The 20,533-nt window shown below is 31.5% G+C and overlaps 1 protein-coding gene across 1 annotated transcript in view; it reads left to right on the top strand.

Moving 5' to 3' along the window:
• Window positions 1–20,425, top strand: part of LOC124368895 (queuine tRNA-ribosyltransferase accessory subunit 2) — a 43,573-nt gene extending 23,148 nt beyond the window's left edge. The window contains exons 8-9 of the mRNA XM_046826404.1: window positions 3,018–3,143; window positions 17,081–20,425. Coding sequence (XP_046682360.1) covers window positions 3,018–3,143; window positions 17,081–17,174 — 220 coding nt within the window. The 3' untranslated portion in view covers window positions 17,175–20,425. The remainder of the gene's footprint in view (window positions 1–3,017; window positions 3,144–17,080) is intronic.
• The last annotated feature ends 108 nt before the right edge of the window (window positions 20,426–20,533 follow it).

Here is a 20,533-nt window from a genome sequence, read left to right as displayed (position 1 = left end):
TCAACTGAAATATATTTTCACCTATCATTCTTCACATGGTAAGTTCTGGAGAATTATTTAAAAATTTTCATTGTGTCACATTTGAAATTAGTTAAGACATAGGGAAGGACACAATGTTGTTGTCAAATCATATAGAATTATATGGAATCTAACTTACATAAACATTGGATAAGTGCAATTATAACACAGTATAATATTATGCAGATGCAACCATTATGAAAAGAGTGCTAGTGAAAAAAGAGTATTGACTGAAAAATGATCAGTCACAATTTCGGGCAGATTGGTTGTCATCTACTAGCTGAACCCGGCCCACACTTTTCTATAATTAATTTTTTTGTTAGGTAAATATAAAAAAATCTACATAAATATCAAATGAGATCTGTTATACATTTTAGAGTTATTTCCTGTTAGGCTGCCAAACACTTAGAGCAACACATTCTTTATGAAAACAAGATTATTTAATAAATTACCACTATAATCCCACTATCATGTTAGTCTAAGTAGATTTTACAAAAATGTTTGAGTGAATGATTGAAAAAAGTATTTGTACAAAGTTGGATGATTACATGAAAGCAGATGGTATAAGTTTAAGTAAAATCTATTGCATGTAAATTATAAATAATTGATTATTATATTTTAATATTGTTGTATTGTTTAAAGGGGAGTTGCCCTCCTGTACTTCTCAATGTTAACTTATGTACACTTTACTCAATACTCTGCAGAGATACAAGAGTGAAATTTTGTACACTTATTCTGTGGTATTTGATACACACTTGTGTGAGTTTTTTTGCTTTAAGTAGCTTGGAAACCGTTTTATGATTTTTTTAAAAAAAGCTTTCAAAACTTTTGAAAATAGGGTTGTAATAGTTGTAAATAATCCCTCATCTAAATATTCAATATATATTCAAAAGTATATGTACACATTTTCAGGCCTCTATCTATTATACTTTTTTTAAATGTACCTAAAGGAAATAAATACACACAATTTTCAAAATCTCAAAGAAAAATAAATGTAATCGAAGTTTGTAGGATTTTCACCTTTTAGTACTGTCCTGGAGCATAGGTTGGGTTGTCAGAGTCTTCACCTTCCTGCTCATCGTCCTCTAATACCTTTTCAAGGTAGTGTCTTTTCAGCATTTCCTAGCTATTTCGTTAACGGCTTTTTCAGCTTTTTGAATTAACACTGTGTCACTTTTCTTTAGCGCCGTGACACAATTTTGGCCCGGTTATAGACCTAGCACTATAAACACAAGACATTTTAATACAAGACCCTTGTTGTAGTTGGATACTGCTTCATAAACAGCCATTTTCAGAGTATCAACTCGAACAAACACTTTCTTAGGAATTTGGCTCCATATTATATTATTCAGCGATTTGCTAACGTTTTGAGTACCGCCATGTGTGCACTTTGCAACGGATTCAATAGGTCTCTGAAATGGTGTTTTATTTACATCATCAGAACTTTTGGCAGATTAGTGTTCTTTTCATGATCGTGTGGAGAACCTTCTAGGACTGAATTCTGATACTTGCACCAGGTATCTTCTCCTTTGAGACACATATTGTGGTGCAGTTTGTCATTTGTAGAACAGAGGTGGAAGTAAGTAGCCCTTATTCTTTTTTTATACATTTTCATCCTTAGGGCTGAACTTATATGAAGAAGAAATTGGCTTTGTTCCACTCGTACTTGGGGTTTGTACATAACAAAATCTACAGATGTTTCAGTTTGTCAAAGGTCACTTATTGGGAGGTAAAACTGTTTTTTTTACAAGTATTTTTTAGAAATATCTTTTTAAACCTAAAAATTTTACACTAATCTGAATTTAAACTACAATAGTAAAAACATTTAAAAACAATATACTAAGATATTCTCCTGCATATAAATTTATGAAAACACACTTACCTCTTCTGGCATAAGCCATGTTAGTTTGTGGGTGATTAGTTTCAAGTCGTCTCCGAATGATTAGTCAACTTTCTGGTGAGTTCAACTGCTTGTACTGGCCCGAGTATCATTGTTAACAAAAGTTATTTGACCCTTGACCCTAGAGTAATAAAACCTCATACTTTAGATCAAATATCTGGTTTTCCTGTCTTAATGGCTAGTTGGTAAAATATTTTTAGGTTTACAATTAAAAATAAAATTATAAAATTCTATTTTTGTCCATTGTATAAACCAAATAAAAAATATATATTACTATAAACTAGAAAAGTTAAGCTACTCAAATATGGCAAGATAAAACAAATCGAAAAAGATTTAAAATTTGGATGTCGACGCCCCTTAACTATTTAGTACCTATTTAGTCTATTATTTGTTAATTTTGTATAATATTTTACTACTATTAATTTTTTTATATATGTATTGTATATTTGATTTATATTATCACTTAAGTAGTTAATAACAAAATGTACTTAATATAATCTTAACATAAACATAATTATTGTAGTAATATAAAACTGATGATATCCATTGCACCAATTTGTGTCTAATGATTAATATAATCATAGTAACAACATAATTATTGTAGTAATATAAAACTGATGATATCCATTGCACCAATTTGTGTCTAATGATTAATATAATCATAGTAACAACATAATTATTGTAGTAATATAAAACTGATGAGATCCATTACACAAATTTGTGTATAATGATTGTCTTGAATCATCTATATCAACTGTAATTCTGTCAATTAATAATACTGCAATTCATAATATTATACAGATATAATATTTTTAACACACAAGCATAAAAATCAAAATCCATAAAAAATTTAAAAATTAAGTAATATCACATTGATTTGTATTAACAAATAAGTTTTACAGAAGTGATCAAATTGTTCTTGTATCGTACTAAATGAAAATTATATTTTTTAGTGCATCAAGGCTTTTGGGAAGTCTTAATGGTTGTGAAAGAATGTCTAATACAATGCCTGTTCCCTTCCTACCAGTCTCCCTCCCCTGAAACCTAATTATGAAAATTAAATGATTCATAATAAAATAAGTTTTGATCTCTTGTTCAGATATTTTGATGACCTGAGCCCCATAATGCGAGATTGTAAGTGCCTGGCTTGTACTAAACACACAAGAGCTTATATCCACCATCTGCTCAACACCAGAGAGATGCTGGCATCCGTTCTGCTTATGATGTGAGTTAGCCTATTAGAATATTTCACTTTCAAGTTGGCTATACTAAATCATTGTCTTTAATTTTTTTACAAATGATTAAGTAATAATTTAAAGTAGTTAGTCAATGTAGTATAAATATATCTAACAGCTTGATAATTTGTACACAAACTGTTCTCAGCCATAGTTGCCTAATTGTTAACGAGATAAAAGTTTTTAAGTCAATTTCATAGAAATTTGCCTTTGCAATTCGTCTCAACGAGAATTTTCAGAAAATATATTCGTCTATCTTCTCAATTCGTTGCCTCCAGAATTCAAAACCAGTTAATATACCAAATATCTAGTAATTCTATTCACTATCTAAAATCAAAGGTTTGTAGATGCCCGCTGTAACTTGGGTAAACCTGCACATATTCTGACTAAAATTTGGTTGCTTAGTTTATGTTACGTCAACTCTTTGAGAACTAGACATTATTTTTAGGTTAAGCAAATCTTTTCACCTCCCTTTAATAGGCATGTAAAAATCAACCTGGTCGAAATTGTAAATTTGGTTTGTGTTTGGAAACATATTCAGAAATCCAACACATTAGTTTCATGAGAACTGAACAAAATGTTCACTAAATTGAAGGCCAACAACTCTATTTTTATTAAAACCAAAACTTTTATATTAACCCATTGGGGAAGACATCTATGCTGGTTACGTGCCCGTTCTGAAAGCCAATCTACGTGCTGTTTACGTGGTCTTTGTTTAGCCACTCTTTATTGTGCCTTTTCTGTTACATTGTTGATAGTATACTTCAACTCAACAAGCTGTTTCCTGTCATTTAATTAGCTGTGAAACCAGTCTACTGTTTCTCTGCTATACCTAATGCTTTTAGTTTTTCAACTAGGCAACTGTGATTGAGGCAGTCAAAAGCTTTACTGAAATCTAAAAATAGACTGGTGACAATGCCCTCTTCTAGCTTATCTATGAAATGCTCTACAAGGTGCATTAGAGCAATTGCTGTTGATGTGCCTTTTTAGAAACTATGTTGTTTATTTGTAAGCAGGTTATTTTGCTCAAGATAGTGTAAGATCTGTTCCAAAACAATCTTTTCAATCACCTATGAAGAGGTTGGTATAATTGAGATTGGGCAGTAATTATCTATTTGTATAGCAGACCCATTTTGTACTTTGGATACATTTCAGCAGTTGTAAGTTGCACTGGAAAAATTCCTTGCTGCAACAATTTATTTATTATAATTGTTAAAGGAGTAGTCAATTAGTGTTTAAAAAACAGCCAATTTGGTGGATATCTAATCTATTCCTGTCGATGTTTTAGGTTTAAAAGTGTGTGGCTTTCATTACTTCTTTTACACCTACAGATTTGAACTGGAGTTTATTTGTTGCTAATGATATTGCATGCTTTTTACTATTAGGATTGATCTTGTTATTTCGGAGTCTTTTTCACTATTAAGGTCAAGAACCGGTTGAAGTGATCAGCTATTTCCACTGGCTTTTAATGGTAATTCTATTTACTTGAAAATGATTAATAAGATAAGCTTTAGCTTTCCTTTCTGTATTAATCATTTACCAAAGTGCTTTAGATTTGTTCTCTGCGTTGTTGGTGTAGTGTTTTTGTGTTAAGGTTTAAGGTCATATTCCTTTTTCCGTGCAGCTGTGACTCTTTTGTCTTCATCTTGGCCTGTGGAGAGATGGCATTCCAGAGCTTTGATGTAAGCATTCTTCAAACTTGTGCAATCAGTATCCCAGCACTGCTTCTATTTTTCTTGCAATAAGTTCTTGAGAATGGGCAGGTAGTGTTCAAATTTGTCTGAATGATGTTATGGAAGGTGTTGTAAGCTACATTAACGTCCTCAGTCAAGAGAGAGTTTTCTCAGTTATGCTTTCCCCCAAATTTGAATGGCTTATGGAAGAAGTTTGTGTAGTAACTATTGAAATATATATATATTTTTTACGGAAACGAGGCACTTGATGGTCCTGTGTTATACAGCGACCCATGCAGGTCCATCAAGCCCCCTATTTAAACCTTCATATAACCGTATTATGAATTTGTTCTCAGCATATATTTATGTTTTATAACTTGCTTAATAAATGTATGCTAATATTTTTTAATATATAAAAACTTTTGTCCACATGCTGGTCCGCGTGTAATGAGCCGTCCATGTTGGTCCTTTTTATACACCGTACAATTAAGCTGTACATGTTGGTCCGCGGGTCGTGTGGTTGGTGGTGGGAGACAGAGGGGAAGGGACCTGCATCTGCCTTTTGATTGTAAATTATTGAAAGGACCTGTACTTGCCTTTCGTTTGTAAAACTCCAAGTCACAAAGCATTAATTTCACATATTTAATTTAATTTTAAGGTAATCAATAATATTACCTTTGGTAAAAGTAACAGAATTTCTTGGATAATCATTAATACTAAAACAAAAGTTGCTGTTGCATCTGATCCGTGGCCTCCTTATTACCCATAGATATTTATTGTATTTCATAATATTAAACATGTATTTCAATAGAATGACATTTTCTAAATCATACGCATTAAATAGATTTTCAGTTTAAATTATTTTTCCATTTATAATTATAAATAGATATGGCAATGCGCATGTTTTAATGTAAGTAAAATGTATCTATGCCGTGCATTTTTGTCGTAATACTGTTTTTTAATTTGTTAATGGGTCGCGTTCCTGTAGTGAATTTAACAAAAAAGTTAACTGATAGTGGCTGGTTTACACACGGAGAATACTATGCTTCAAGTGTCTCAATTATTGCTGGGTAGTTGTGTGGTCAGCAAATCAGCGCAAGGATTGCATTTAAATATACAAAATAACAGTTTTATTTTGCCAGAACATCACAAATTTTATAGCACTCTTCAAAGTATTTTTTATTTTAATATTTTAAACATCTACATCACATATATCACCCTAACACACTAAAAGAATGTAAATATTCTACATTAATATTATTTTTAAAACAATACACCAATCATCAATGATGAACTTAAATCTAAGAAATGTTTTAAATTTAAACTAATTTTCGAATATGATCAGGGACCAGGAATGTATACACGTATAGGCCTACTAATTCTATACTAACTGCTGAATTACATCTATCAATTTATACTATGAGATAACCAGCAACATATTTATCTGCTAAAATTATAAATACGGAATGAGATGAAAAAAAAGTTGTACATTTTATAATAAACCTGCCATAAAAATTAAATTATAACTATGTAATATTGAAGGGAGTTGAATTCACTAACAGCTAAAAAAGACACATTATACTAAGTTTATACAAATAAGGTCTTAACATTTCAATTTATTGTGGACAACATCTTGAGCTGATCTTATAAAATTATTAGTTCTCAGGTACTGCACTTAATTGTAAAGTTTTAATAAAATTTATTCCTTTTCCATAAATGTTTTATAGAAATAAGTGCGCACAAATTTTATTATTTTATTAAATTCGCCTATTAAGAATACAGAAGGCCAATGCGCAATACCGTTTCTTATATTATCTCTTTTTATTGGCCCTTTAATTTGTAAATATTTAATGTAACATGTGATGTTAGTCTTTCACTACTTTAGCCTATACTGGTTATGGTTGTATTTTATTTAACAATTATACAAGAATTTACTTCCTCAAATTACATATTAAATGTTTGATTGCAAGAAGATGGTTTGAAAGTTATTTAAAAGATAGAAAGCAGTGTGTGAGAATAGGGAAAGTATACAGTGATTTTGAAACAGTTGAATGCGGTGTGCCTCAAGGTTCAGTTCTAGGTCCAATTCTTTTCCTTGTGTACATAAACGACCTATGTAATGGAGAATTAAATGGTAAATTGACAGCTTTTGCAGATGATACAGCACTGACGTATTCTGATTACAATTTGGAAGCTATTAGTAGACAAATGAATGATGATTTGAAAGTTTTAAATTTTTGGTTTAATAAAAATGCAATGCTCCTAAGTGACAAAACAAAATTCATGATATTTAACTTACGAGGTATAAGTAATTTTGAATATGATGTATACTACCATCATTTTACGTGCTCTGCGGGTAACGTTTGTAATTGTAAAAAGATTGAAAAAGTGGACAGATACAAATACCTTGGACTTACCATTGACTCAAATCTATCTTGGAAAGGTCATGTAAATTCACTGAAAAAAGAGTTTTATAGAAGTTTGAGAAGCTTTTATATGTTGCGTGATGTATGTCCTCCAAGCTTGCTGCTGAATGTTTACCACGCTTTAATACACTCCAGACTAAGTTATGGGCTTGTATGCTGGGGAGGTACGTATATATCCATGCTTTATCCTCTCATTACATTTCAAAAATCCTTTATCCGTATTATTACCAAATCAAATAAAACCAATCATTCCTGGCCACTATTTTTAAATTTAAAAATACTCCCTTTGCGAAATCTTTACATATATAAGGTATTAAAACTATTTTTCACAAGAAGCTCAAACCCGGCCCTCACACGTAATATTAGATATAATTTCAGAAGTTTGCTTGTTCCGGTTCCAAAGCCTAATCTAACTGTTTTCAAACATTTTTTTACATTTAATGCTCCAAGATTGTTTAATCTTATTTCCTTTAAATTAGATCATTTAGCACCATTAAATAGTTTTTTAAAAAGTTTAAAAATGTTTTTATTTTCATTGGATAATTGTGAGTGCCTTCTGAAAATTGTTGAATGAAGTAATGAATAATGTGTACATTTTAGTTCGTTTTATCATCTTTTATAATTCAAATTAGTCTTTTAATTTTTACGTCCATGACTTGTTTTTATAGATTTTGTATGGTTTTCTTGTTAATATATTATTATGTAGCGGTTTCATTCCTTCATTGAGTTTAGTTTTGTTATGTTATTTTAATCTGATGTGCATCCTCCATCGGGCTTTTGCCTATTGGATGCTCTATTTTATTTCACAATTATCGAGCTTGTATTTTTTAAGTTCTTTTGATTGTTAAGTTTACTTTTAGTTTGTTTGAAGATTATATTATTATTTGATTATTTTTAAGTTTGTAAATATTTCAAGATCAATGGTTTTATATTCTTTGTTGCTTTTGTTTTGTATAAATATATTGTAAAGTTTGTAAATACTGTGAAATAAAATCTTTTTGAAATGAAATGAAATGAATGAATGAACCACTGAGGACTAATTTAAAGTTACTGAATTTGGGAAGAAATATTTTGGTATTACACAAAGAGATATTACTCAAACATATCTCCATATAGCATAATATAAAACCATAAAATGTAGCTAAGGTCTGTTCACACTCTACATTTACAGATGGTAAAACCAACTCTTCGTTATACTCTGCATTAAAAGATGGTACATAAAAGCAACATAGATATTTTCACATTCTAATTCTGTATTAAACATATCGGAATTAGTAAATAATATACAAGAGTGGTCTGAAAAGTTTGCTTTTTGAACATGAAGATGGAAGCTTCGTTAACAAAAGCTACTGAATTTCGTCTGTTGACAGTTACTCAAAAAAGTTTTAGCTATTTTCGACGAGCCGTTTTTATGTAACAGTCGAGTGAGGTGATGTGAGTGTTTTTGTGACATGGACAACGATTAACGTGCTGCCATTAAATATTTGTGTTTCAAAGGCAATACGCCTTCTCAAATCAAAAATGAGTTGGATTCTGTGTATGGAAACTCTGCAAAATCATTTACCTCAGTGAAATTTTGGGCTGCTTCATTTAAAAATGGCCATAAGATCTTGGGAGACGATGAACGTTCGGGACGTCCAAAAGCTGCAACTACCCATGAAATCATCGACAAAGTTAACCAAATGGTGCTAAACGAACACTGAATTAAAGTGAAAAATATATCAGAGGTTATATTTCTAAAGAACGTGTTTATCACATTTTAACCCTTTGCACGCCAAGTAATTACGTATATGTTTTGCCCTAGCGGCAAATTACTGAATATTTCAATTTTTTGAAAACTGTAAAGCCATTTTTTTTATTTGTTTAAGTAATTGATTTAAAGAATAAAAAACCATGAAATGCTTTTATGGGCATTTTTTAAAATGAAATATAGACATTTTTCTATTTTAAGGACCAGTAGGTATGAAATGAATGAAAACGTTATTTTGATAAAACTGTATAATTTTTACAAACGTATACCGGTACATGAAGTAGATATGATGTGTGATAAGTAAATAAATACACATTTTGGAAAACAGTAAAAAAATATCTTACAAACTGTTTTCTGTTTTTTTTTTTTTACGAATAATCGTCCAAAGTATATAACCCCAAGAACGAAATCGTCAAAGTCTGGATCGTCTGCGTTAGCCATAATTATGGCAATATATTCACAAGTTACGTCAAAATAATAAATAATAGTTATTACTATAGTAATAATTTTAATAGTTCACAAGCACTAAACGTAATATAAACTAATAAAACTGTAAAAACATAAACTGTCAGTGAGCAGGAACACTAGAGATAGAACTTCACGAAATGGCGGCGAGTATAATCGCTTTGGGCGTTTCGAGAAGTACGGGAAACAAACATGAATAGAAAGAAACAGCTGTGTTACCGATCGATACTCCTCAAACGTTCAGTTGGCACGTTAGCTAATGCACTAGGCAGTAAAAGTGACTTTCTCTGCCATCTAGCGGCAAATTCGACAACTATTAAACTATCTAATGTTGTAAAATGTAGTTCGCGATATAACTCGCTATGGGCGCTGTACGGACTTTTATGCATGCGAAATAACTCGCTTATGGCGTGCAAAGGGTTAAATCAACATTTAGGCATGAGAAAGCTGTCCGCACGTTTAATGTCGCGTTTGCTCACGTTAGACCAAAAAGGTTTTAGGATGAACATTTCCAACGCTCTTCTGGCGCAGTTTTGGCGAAATAATCCAAATGCGCTGATTAATTACTGTAGATAAAACTCGACTACACCATTTTACACCCGAAAGAAAAATACAAAAGAGGAACTGACTCAAAAAAAGAAAAAAATGCTGCTTCTTTGGCTGGGAAAGAGATGACGACTGTTTATGCGATATTAATAGAATTAATTTAATTGATTAGCTTCAAAAAGGAAAACCATTACAGGAGCATACTATCCATCATTACTTGACAAGGTAAAGGTAGAAATTTTTTAAAGAAACGCCTAAATTTGTAAAAAAAGAATATAATGTTTCACCAAGGCTATGAACCTTCTCGTCCCTTAGTGGTTATGATGGCGAAGATCCATGAATTACGGGTTTAACTGATTAACCATCCGTCTTACTCACCAGCTCCGGTCCCAAGCAAATTCTTTTCATTCCTTCATCTCAAAATTGCGCTCGGAGGACAAAGATGATCGTCAAATGAAGAGGCAATCACCTTCGTGAACAATTATTTTGCAGAGAAATATTCCGAGTACAATTTTTACGGGTTACAGAGATGGTATTGCTGATAGAAGTGTGTAGAGTGACAAGGAAACTATGTTGATTTTTTTTATTTCACAAATGATGTCATGTTTGTTAGGTCGGAAACTTTTCAGACCACTCTCGTAGATATAAAGCATTGTTAATGGCTTTTAACCCTTCGACGGACCGCGACGTACGCCGTACGTCTAGTGTTTACCGCTGAACTCGGCCCGCGACGTACGCTGTACGCATCGCGCAGTCCGATCTTATAACGAATATATTTCGGTTATTTTCGGTGTAATACATTTGAGTTATACATCGTTGGAAAGAAAATGAAATGAACTATCGGTGTGTCGATACCTATGTATCAAATCCGTTCAACATGTAGTTTATAGTAGACGAAAAACATCGATCAAGGTGGCGCTTGCTGTCAGCTGTTTCTAACTACACAATTGACTGTGAAACGACTTTGTCTGCTGGCATGACAATGTTATTGTTTGTGTTTAGCTGTTTATTTGTTTGGTTATGATTGGTATTGTAGTAGAATATAATAAGAATATGGGGGTGTGGACCATAGAGATCAAATGCTAGAGAACTATCAACTGGAAAGGAAAAGAGGTACTAAATGGTACATGAAAGTCTTCAAGCGTATGCTAAACATTACAATTCTGAACTCATACATCATTTGGAAGTCAAAAGACAACAATATTGATCACTTAACATTTAGATTAGGTCTAGTAAAAGAAATTTTGGAAAGATTTCAACAAGAGGTACCAAGAACAGTTCAAGGCAGACCATCCACTGAGACTCCACCAATGCGCCTAACTGAAAAACATTTTATTGAAAAGATTCCACCAACTGGGAAAAAAGCAAAGCCTCAAAGGAGATAGTGTGGTTTGCTACAAACATAGCAGAAGAAGGGACACAATCTACTGGTGTCCCCAATGCGAGGCTGGCCTATGCCTAGAGGACTGCTTCAAGACATATCACACAGTTTGCAAATTTCTAATGTAATTACAGCAAATAACTTCCAGTAAACATGTCTTAAAAAATGTTGTAATGGTACTTTGTACATGTTTGTATGGGTATACTTATATTTTAGCAATACAATCACTTTTACAAGTATAGGCTTAACAGAAAATCATTTAATGTATGTATAGGTAATGTTGTCACAAAACTGTGAAAACCAAGAAATTAAGTGGACCACTTAGGGGGTGTTCAGTTGAAATTAAATAGTGCGTTGAAGGGTTAAGACCTACATACATTGAATGTAGAAAATGTTTGTCAAGTTTGTAAATTAGGACCAAAAACGGATGGATATCAAAATTTTATTTTTGTACGTAATTTAGAACTTCAGGAAAGGACAAAATATTTCATAAATAATTACTTATTTAAAATTACACATATCTTAAAAATGTCTATCTTATATCAAATATAATTTAAGAATTTTATGATGAATAAAATAAAAATATTCCAACAAGCCACTTTTCTAGCACGTACTGTAAAATGTATTATCCTTATTATGAATGATTTTTAGGCCTGGATATAACATGAAGGTATTAATAATATTACAAATGGAAAAGTGCTTATGTTTATTTTTGCTTATGGTTTTGCTTTCACGCTTTAACTATTAACTCATTGTACTGCAATTTTACGTAGACATTCTTAGAGTTCCTTGGATGAATATATGCATATTCTTATTTCAAAAATCTCTTCGGGCTACGCCCTACTGGTTTATAAAATAGCTAAAAATCCCATTTTCTGTCTCTACAGTTACAAAAATTAGTTAATTAGAAGAGCCTCTTAAATGTCAACTGTTATAAAATATTATAGGTGCGAATTTTGCACATTGATTATTTTATGATCATTATTATAAATTTCTTTGTGTTATGGAACTGCCCAAAATAGAGAATGGTGTGAACCTACCGATAAAAATGTTTAAAAACTCGTATATATATTTTTTAATAAATATCAACGTTTTTACATACCTATTGCGTAAGCCGAATAAGGTTGCTTTACTCATTGTGCATTGCATTTGATTAAGGGGTCTAGCCAAATAAACCCTCCCCCCCCAATTCTTTCACATTCATACACACGATAATAGTCGTTGCAAAGAATGTTAATTATCTTTTAGTATATTTTTGAATGAAAATGAATTCAAGATATTTCTATCGATTTAAACACTACACAACACAGTAATAACAGCTAAATATACTCTTATGGGATAAATGTAGAAGAGGTTTCCAATGTTGCTTGATTTTGAAACTTCAACGCCGCGCCTTAGTTTTCCGTATATAGTAGTTTTAATTATATCAAATAATTTTCCTGAAAAATAGTAACACTTACGAAAGTAATATGTTTTTTGTTATGGTTCATGTTAGCAAAATCAATACGAATATTGTTTGTATTTGTGTTGTTTTTACTTAATAATTAAGGTTAATAATAACATGATGTAAATAAAAATAACAAATGTTTTAACGTATTTAAAATGAGAAATGAAAATAATAAAATTGTTTCAGCTTTAAAGAATTTCCATAAGATGTGAACCTGGCAATCAGCGATAAGATAGATGGTCGCTCAACATTGCTTTGCGGATACCAGTCCCAGAATAAATGGCAGATTTTCCAAATAAACCTATATAGAGCACACATAGTAAATATTGTATTAGTTATGAACGAATGAAGATTACTCCGTATAAGAAAAATATCATATGGGAAATCCACCGCTCCTTCCCAGGAAAGGAAGCATCACTATCAAATGCTCCTAATCTCTGTTATGTATATGCGATGGATAAACACTCAGTAAATTGCGTTAAATCACTTCCATCCTAGAGTTTAGAATATTTGTTTGCACTAAGTCTGGTGCATGAATGTAAAGATCAAATGAGTATATGGCCATTTCACAAACCTTCCATGAACTAAAATCTCCCCATAAGGGAATCGTTCACCGGAAATAACTGCGACTTTGGTTTTATTTAATATGGTTACTGGACCGTAATGCCTCTCACCCATAACAAAACACATCCGCTGGTCTAGTGAAAAATATAGCGGGCATACATTGGAATGACCATTTTGGAAATCCCCATTGCCTCATTATTATCAGTGTCGGCAAACTGTGGTTCATTGATGTAGAACTGCTAATTTGCTCAAGTCACCCTACAGCCCTCTTTCTAGGAAAGTAATTATAAAAGGCCTTTGAACAAATTTTGACCGTGAACGTGTTACCCCTAAGATACCCTTAAAATCTTTTACGGATATTCGTTTTATGAAGTACTTGATTCTTGAGTGCTATAATTATCGTGTTTGTTTCGTGCTTTAACTACATAAATACGTTTGAACAAAACAATCTAAAATTAAAATATATTGAAATATTTGTATAGAAATCAGATAAACTAAACATTAACTTCATATAACGTGATTTCCCTTTAATTTATTGAATGCACAAAAATACACATTATACTTATAGGGAGCATAACGCTAAAAAAAAACTAAATAGTTCTTCTCCAAGTTTGTATTGTTTGGTAATAAATTCACCTGTCATTATGGGGGAAATATTTGATCTGAACATAATTTCATTCTCAAGGTACTATAAAGCAATACGGATAATTGTTCACGTAGGTCTTATTGCAAACCACTGTTTAGATAAAGCAATATTTGTAACTAAATCCTATGATTTGTTTCATTAGCCCATAGGAACCTTAGTTTTTTATAGTTGTGGCAGCGAAAATTTCCTCTTGCCAATGGCACAGTGTAGCGGTACGGGATCAAGCAACGTCGAGCATGGCAGCTGCTTGGATGGGTAACCAACGTTTTAAAATAGGTTATAGCAAAAATTTAAAAATATGATTGTGCTCTTATACCATAACTCAATAGTAAAAAACAAACAATATAATTCTTTAGGTAAATTTTGGAGTGCCACTGAAAGAAATGTAAACAGTATTCAATACGTAACTTAGTAGTTATCAGAGGCGTAAAGAATGAAAATATCAATTCAAGAACGGCCAGTAAGAAGATATATTTCATATGTTATCATTCAATCACATTCATTACTCTAGATAAATTTAATGTAATTTTACTGTTAATAATGAACGTACTTGGGAAGTCCGCCCAAAATCATGATCATTACTTTACCCTTTATAAATCGGGATTACTTTTCCAAGTTTGAAAGCGATTGGGAAAATGCCCTCATTAATACTCTGATTCATTATATGAAGTAAGGGAAAAATTAAATGGGCCAAATAAATTTGAAGGAATTAAGCCAGAATGTTATCACTGCCGGGAGCCGAGCCGCCCTTCATATCCGTGACAATGTGCTGGAGTTCGGGGCCTGTTATAGATTCTAGCCGGAAGTAAGCATCCACCAGGTACTCAGTATCGTTCGTGATGACCCAGGTTACAGGAAAAACCAGGGCTAGGCTGTCCCCGACGTTTGCGTAATATTTCTTGAATGAATCTGCTTCATCTTTTACATCGTAGAGTTTTAACCTTTCGTTGACCCTTGATTGAAATGATCAATTAATTGGAATCCTTTCTTTATCTTTGTTTATATCAATGGCTTTTGAAATATTTTCCCACATTTTTTCATTTTTCGAGTCATTGATTTTATTACAGTAATTACCTAAATTTTTTGGAAACGTCAGGACCATTTGAAATTGGGTTTTCAAAGCAGTGTTGAAAGGTTGCCTTTACAAACGGTAGCTCATCTAATTTCTCCTCTAGATTGATCTGATCAAACCGCTAATTATCCAAGGTATTTCATATGGTTAATTTTGTATGGAAATTGTGATATCTTCGTTCACAATATGATAATATTCTGAAGCTGCTTGACGTAAGTTTCACAACTTGATTCGAGCTCTTTATTGTTTAGTACTGAAAACCAATCTCTACCAGAGATAAGATGGAACGTCAAGTTAATTGTTCTTATGTTTAAACAAAGTCTGACCTGGATTTTTGTCCAAACTTGGTTGAAACAAGGCAACAGTAAAATAATGATTTGTCATTTCTGATTGTATTACTGTGGATTTGACTGAATTTGCGATTTTTATGCTCATAAATATATCATTGATATCATTAGAAAACGCTTAAACACTAGTAGATACATTGATACAACTTACATAACAGGGTATCAAGGTATCTTTGAGAGAGCTTATCTGTTAAAATACAAAAATGTATGTCTCTAACGAGTCACTGCGACTCCACCCTACCCGGTGCCTACCGTCGAGATAAAACCCAAGGTCGCCGGACGGATTCATGTACAGTGCAAGCAGCAATAGCTGCTCACCGCCAAACTTTATGTCCACTCTAGTACACGTGCTCCATGCAAATTCACTTCTTCCGAACACGCAAACATATTAATTCACAAACGCAATCACACCGTTGTTCTGGTTCTTACTACAAGTTTTACCAATCACATCATATCCATTCATACCCACATGCGGAATATCTCTCATCCAGCTAAGTATCTGTTAAAACGATAATGTCAAATTTGTTGTTAAATCTATTAAGAACATCATTAACTCGTTTTCATTTATATTATACCAATGAATATTTAAACTGAGAATTGTTAAGGACTTTCTCAATTCTACAGTCTGAGAAAATCTTAAAGGTGCCCACCTCTTTATTTATGCATGCATTCATAACTCTATTAGCTATCTCATCCAAAACATCATCCTCTGAGCTGTAAAATGTAACTTAACAGCCAACGTTTTTCATTTTAATACTTAAACACACAGAAAATAACCAAGACCTTAAAAATTTAAAGTGAATTATGTGTGGTCCAAATACAAAACTGACATTGTATTGTATTATGACAATTTGTATTGTCTTTGTGGTATTGGTTAGTTCGGTGATAAAAGTACCTTATTTAAAATTCCGATCATCATCGGTGCAAATATTATACACCTTGGTCACTTCTTGGTCCAGGATGTTACACGCTCTATACAGAACCTCGTAACTTGCGGGTCCGGACCAACACGTTCCAGGCCGGACCAGCATGAGGCGCGATGACCGACAAGGTACGCACGATTTACGCTCCTGGACCAGCAAGTGCTGAGGTTCTAAACATATATATATATATATATATATATATATATATATATAGTCTTAAAGAATAATTCATTTGGAAACATGCTTTACCATGCAAGTTCCATGGCAACCCTCACTGCATCTTGAGCTGACCTTTGCCTATTTTAAGAGTGTTATAAAACATTGTTTTTCAATGTTTGAGATGGGCAGAATATATACCACCCGGTCTTGAGACGGTTAAGTTAGTTTTATTCTTTTTAGATTACATTAGTTTATAAATATTTATTTTGTTACTTTTCAGTTAGAATGTGTTTGCCTAAATTAGATTAAGCTATGGGATTTTAATTATGATTAATTATTTATTTTTTAGTTCAAAACTAATTAATGTTTTACTTTGTTTGCTAAACATTGCCATTTACTCATTTCATTCTTTGTTTAAAATTAATCCGAATTTCATAAAATTTGGGTTTTAGTTCATAGAAGCTTAACAAATTAAAGGGAATATTGTTTATTTCAAACAACAGTAATAATGGCTTGTTTATTTTTCAGCCATAACCTCCACCACTATCAGAAGTTCTTTGAGGCAATTCGAGAGAATGGAAAAAAAGGTCAGCTGTTGGCCATAAACTGTCACCCAAGTTAGCATGAAGCATGCGGTACTTGAGTTACCTTTTAAGTATTGAACAGTCTGTAATTCCTATTTTTTACTTTTTTGAACAATAGAGATAGTTTATTTATAGTTGTAGGTAGTAGTAGTGACTTTCTCCCTTGTATCTGGTGTAGGAGGAAGAATTCCGATGATTTGAAGAGTAAGGTTTTGTCTTCAGAGGAAATATCCACCCGATTAACATTTTGTTTTGTGAAAATAATAGTATTCAGTTTTTGGTAAGGTTATATCGCCAAAACTACAAACCAATAAATGAAACGAGGCTGACCAAATTTTGTTCATGGTTATTTTATTGTTAGGACATTTTTATTTTGGAACTTTTTAATCCAAAACCATATTTTTTTTTAATATCCAACATTTTGTTAAAACCAGAGACGGATAATAAAAAGTAGACTGTCATTCCATGTGGGAGAAGTTGTGCTAAGTCGGTGTCAGCCAAATTGTTGTAGTGTTGACAGCCCACCCTAGATTGTGCTGTGCTGGCGTTCCCTCTACCCTGAACTTCCTCATCCCTTGCCCCCACCCTCCCCCACACTACCTTGCTCTTCCCTCCCCATCTTCACTCCACAGCTTGTGTTATGGCTAGATCTTCTAGAGTGAACTATAGTTGCACTGTTCTCGCCAGCCTCCAATTTCAATATATGATTACGTCTGCTTCTATTATTGGTCTCTGGTTGAAACAGCCTGAACAATTTTGAAACCAAGAACTGTGTGGGATGTATCGCTTTGAGTTTGAACCACTGACAAAAACTTAATTTAGTACAATCTAGCAGAAATTGAAATTGCCAAAAACTTTATAAGAATGTTTTCTTGTAATGCATACATAATGGGAGAAAGATTTCAACAATATTATGTGGCACCAATTATTTTTATTATTGTACCCTATATAGATACTTGTAATGTGTAAGAAGAAACATGTGCATTTTGTTAAGGTAAATAATAACTGTGCACAGAGGAATTTGTACAATTCATGAAATAATGAATGTGTGTAGTTATGACCAAAGAATAAATCTTTGGCTGTGTTTATTAGAGACTTTTAATTAATTAACTATCTTTAATTAAATACTCTTAGCCGGTGAAAGACAATTACCACAAAATACCATATAGTATATAACAAATGGACTTTCTATTTTGTGGAGAAAAGTTTTGGTATCAATAAAAGTTCAATTAATGTACTAAATACTTCACAAAAACTAATTGACTGTTGGAAAAAATCATAACTATATAACAACAATATTATAACCATAATATACTGTTCCTAACTTAAAATAGTTTAAGTAAATATTTATTTAACATTTAGTGATAGTGTCAAATATACAGTTATCACATGTTGGACTGTATTGTTTTCTGTGTTATAATTGTTTGTCTGACCATATATTATGCGATTTAGCAGAGGATCGTAGAAATTCTTCTCGTGGGTTCCTTTGTGCCTAAGTGCAGTGGCCTGATTTCTCTGTTTCTTTTCATTTATAATTTCTCACTGATTCACTGTGGCTTGTCATATCATCTATTTAGAACAGTAAAAAAGATCAGAACAAAATATTTTTTAACGGCCGTAAGCTTTTACAAAATTTTTTTGTAGCACAATTTTTTTGCTTAACCACTTAATTTTATTTTTGGTTTGTTTACATTTTTTGTTACATTTGTCTTATATACAAACTTATGTTTACATAGTGGTGGATGTGATATTTATGGGTTGCAAGTGATCATTAGGTAATAAACATTGTGCTACTAGTGATTGTGTAGAATGACGCAATAATTATTTCAGATGAATTTTTAACAGAGATTTTTATGAATGTAGTAAGTGACAAGTTTGTGATGATGCCTTCCCTTAGTATTCAGTTAAAAAATACTAACAAAATATTTATTTTCCATTATATTGTTTATTATTAATATACATTTTTTAAGTCAAAAAGTTTTATTTAATTAAAAAAAGTGTAATTTTTCTCTCTCTGTCTATCTAGCAAATGTAAATATATATATATATATATATATATACAAACAAAGGGAATTTAAAAATCCAATTTTGTCACGAATATTAAAAACACGATCTATAAAATTGAACTACAGAGCTATTCTTCCTATCATACTATATGGAAGTAAACAGTATAACCCTTAATAGTATTTATATATATTCAACATAGATTTTATCTTTACTATATAAATGTCAATGCTGTTCAAATGTTTTTGTTAATGTTGTTATTTTAAAATAGTTATTTTTGTGTATTGTATCTTGTGATGTGTAAGGCAAGGCAGAAATCAGTATAAAATAGACATTTTTTGTATAAAATGTTTAAATATTCAAGACTTTATTAACAAAAATTTTTAAAACAAAATAATAACCCTACATTATTGGAACAAATATTTGAATCATTTGTACATTTCTATTGCAATCCTTTGTAATAGTATAATGCAAGTATGACAAGCTCACAATAAAAATATCCTTATGAAGGCACCAAAGCTTATGTTGAGAATGCCATTGGATATTTATTCATCATTTTGATCTTTCATCTAGAATAACTTTCATTTAGAATAACTTTCGTCTAAAATAAGAGATAAATGAAACATATATGATTCAACTGAAATATTGAGAATAAGATACCGAGCAATTAATTGATATATGATGAATAGAGTAAAGCCAATTGTAATTACAAAACCCACAACTCCCTTACAATATTTTAATCTTAATTTATTTTTATTTAATTACGTGAGTAACAAATCTTTTTTACGGTAACAACTGCCTTACACTTATATAGTGTTTTATTATATACTTATTAATTTTAGTTTCAAAACGTATAAATTGTTTATAATAAGGTTTTTCTGTTACTATACAGTGCATACTTTATTTTAATCATGCTAAAAAATAAAATAAAATAAAATGTTTTTTTAGTATATGTTTACATAATCTTGGAAAACCACATAACATATAAGTAAGAGCTCATATTATGCATTTTATAAAACATAATGAATAAACTTGACATGTTTTCAGAAAATTTGTTATTTGATTAGTTGCTATTAAAATGTATGAATACTTTTCATTTCTGTATCTGAATGGTTAGAAAATGAGTTAGACTGTAATTTAGATACAGAATTTAGTATAATAATAGGTTGTAAGTCAATAAATCTGTGAATTATCTGTACAAATTAGGTTAAAGATAAGTTTTAGTTTGGCCAGTATGTCATTTGCAAATTGTGATTTCTTTGGAAATAAAACAATATAAACACTAGGGGATGAGTTTATTGTATTTCCATTTTTAAATTAATGAAATAAATCTGGAAGAATTTGTATACCTTATATAAAAATATTTTAATCCCACATTAATTCGAACAGTTTG

This window comes from Homalodisca vitripennis, chromosome 1 (genome assembly GCF_021130785.1).
Source record: "Homalodisca vitripennis isolate AUS2020 chromosome 1, UT_GWSS_2.1, whole genome shotgun sequence".
NCBI classification, from domain to species: domain Eukaryota; kingdom Metazoa; phylum Arthropoda; class Insecta; order Hemiptera; family Cicadellidae; genus Homalodisca; species Homalodisca vitripennis.
Note: the sequence above shows the minus strand (reverse complement) of the source record. Positions and strands in the feature narration are given on the sequence as shown.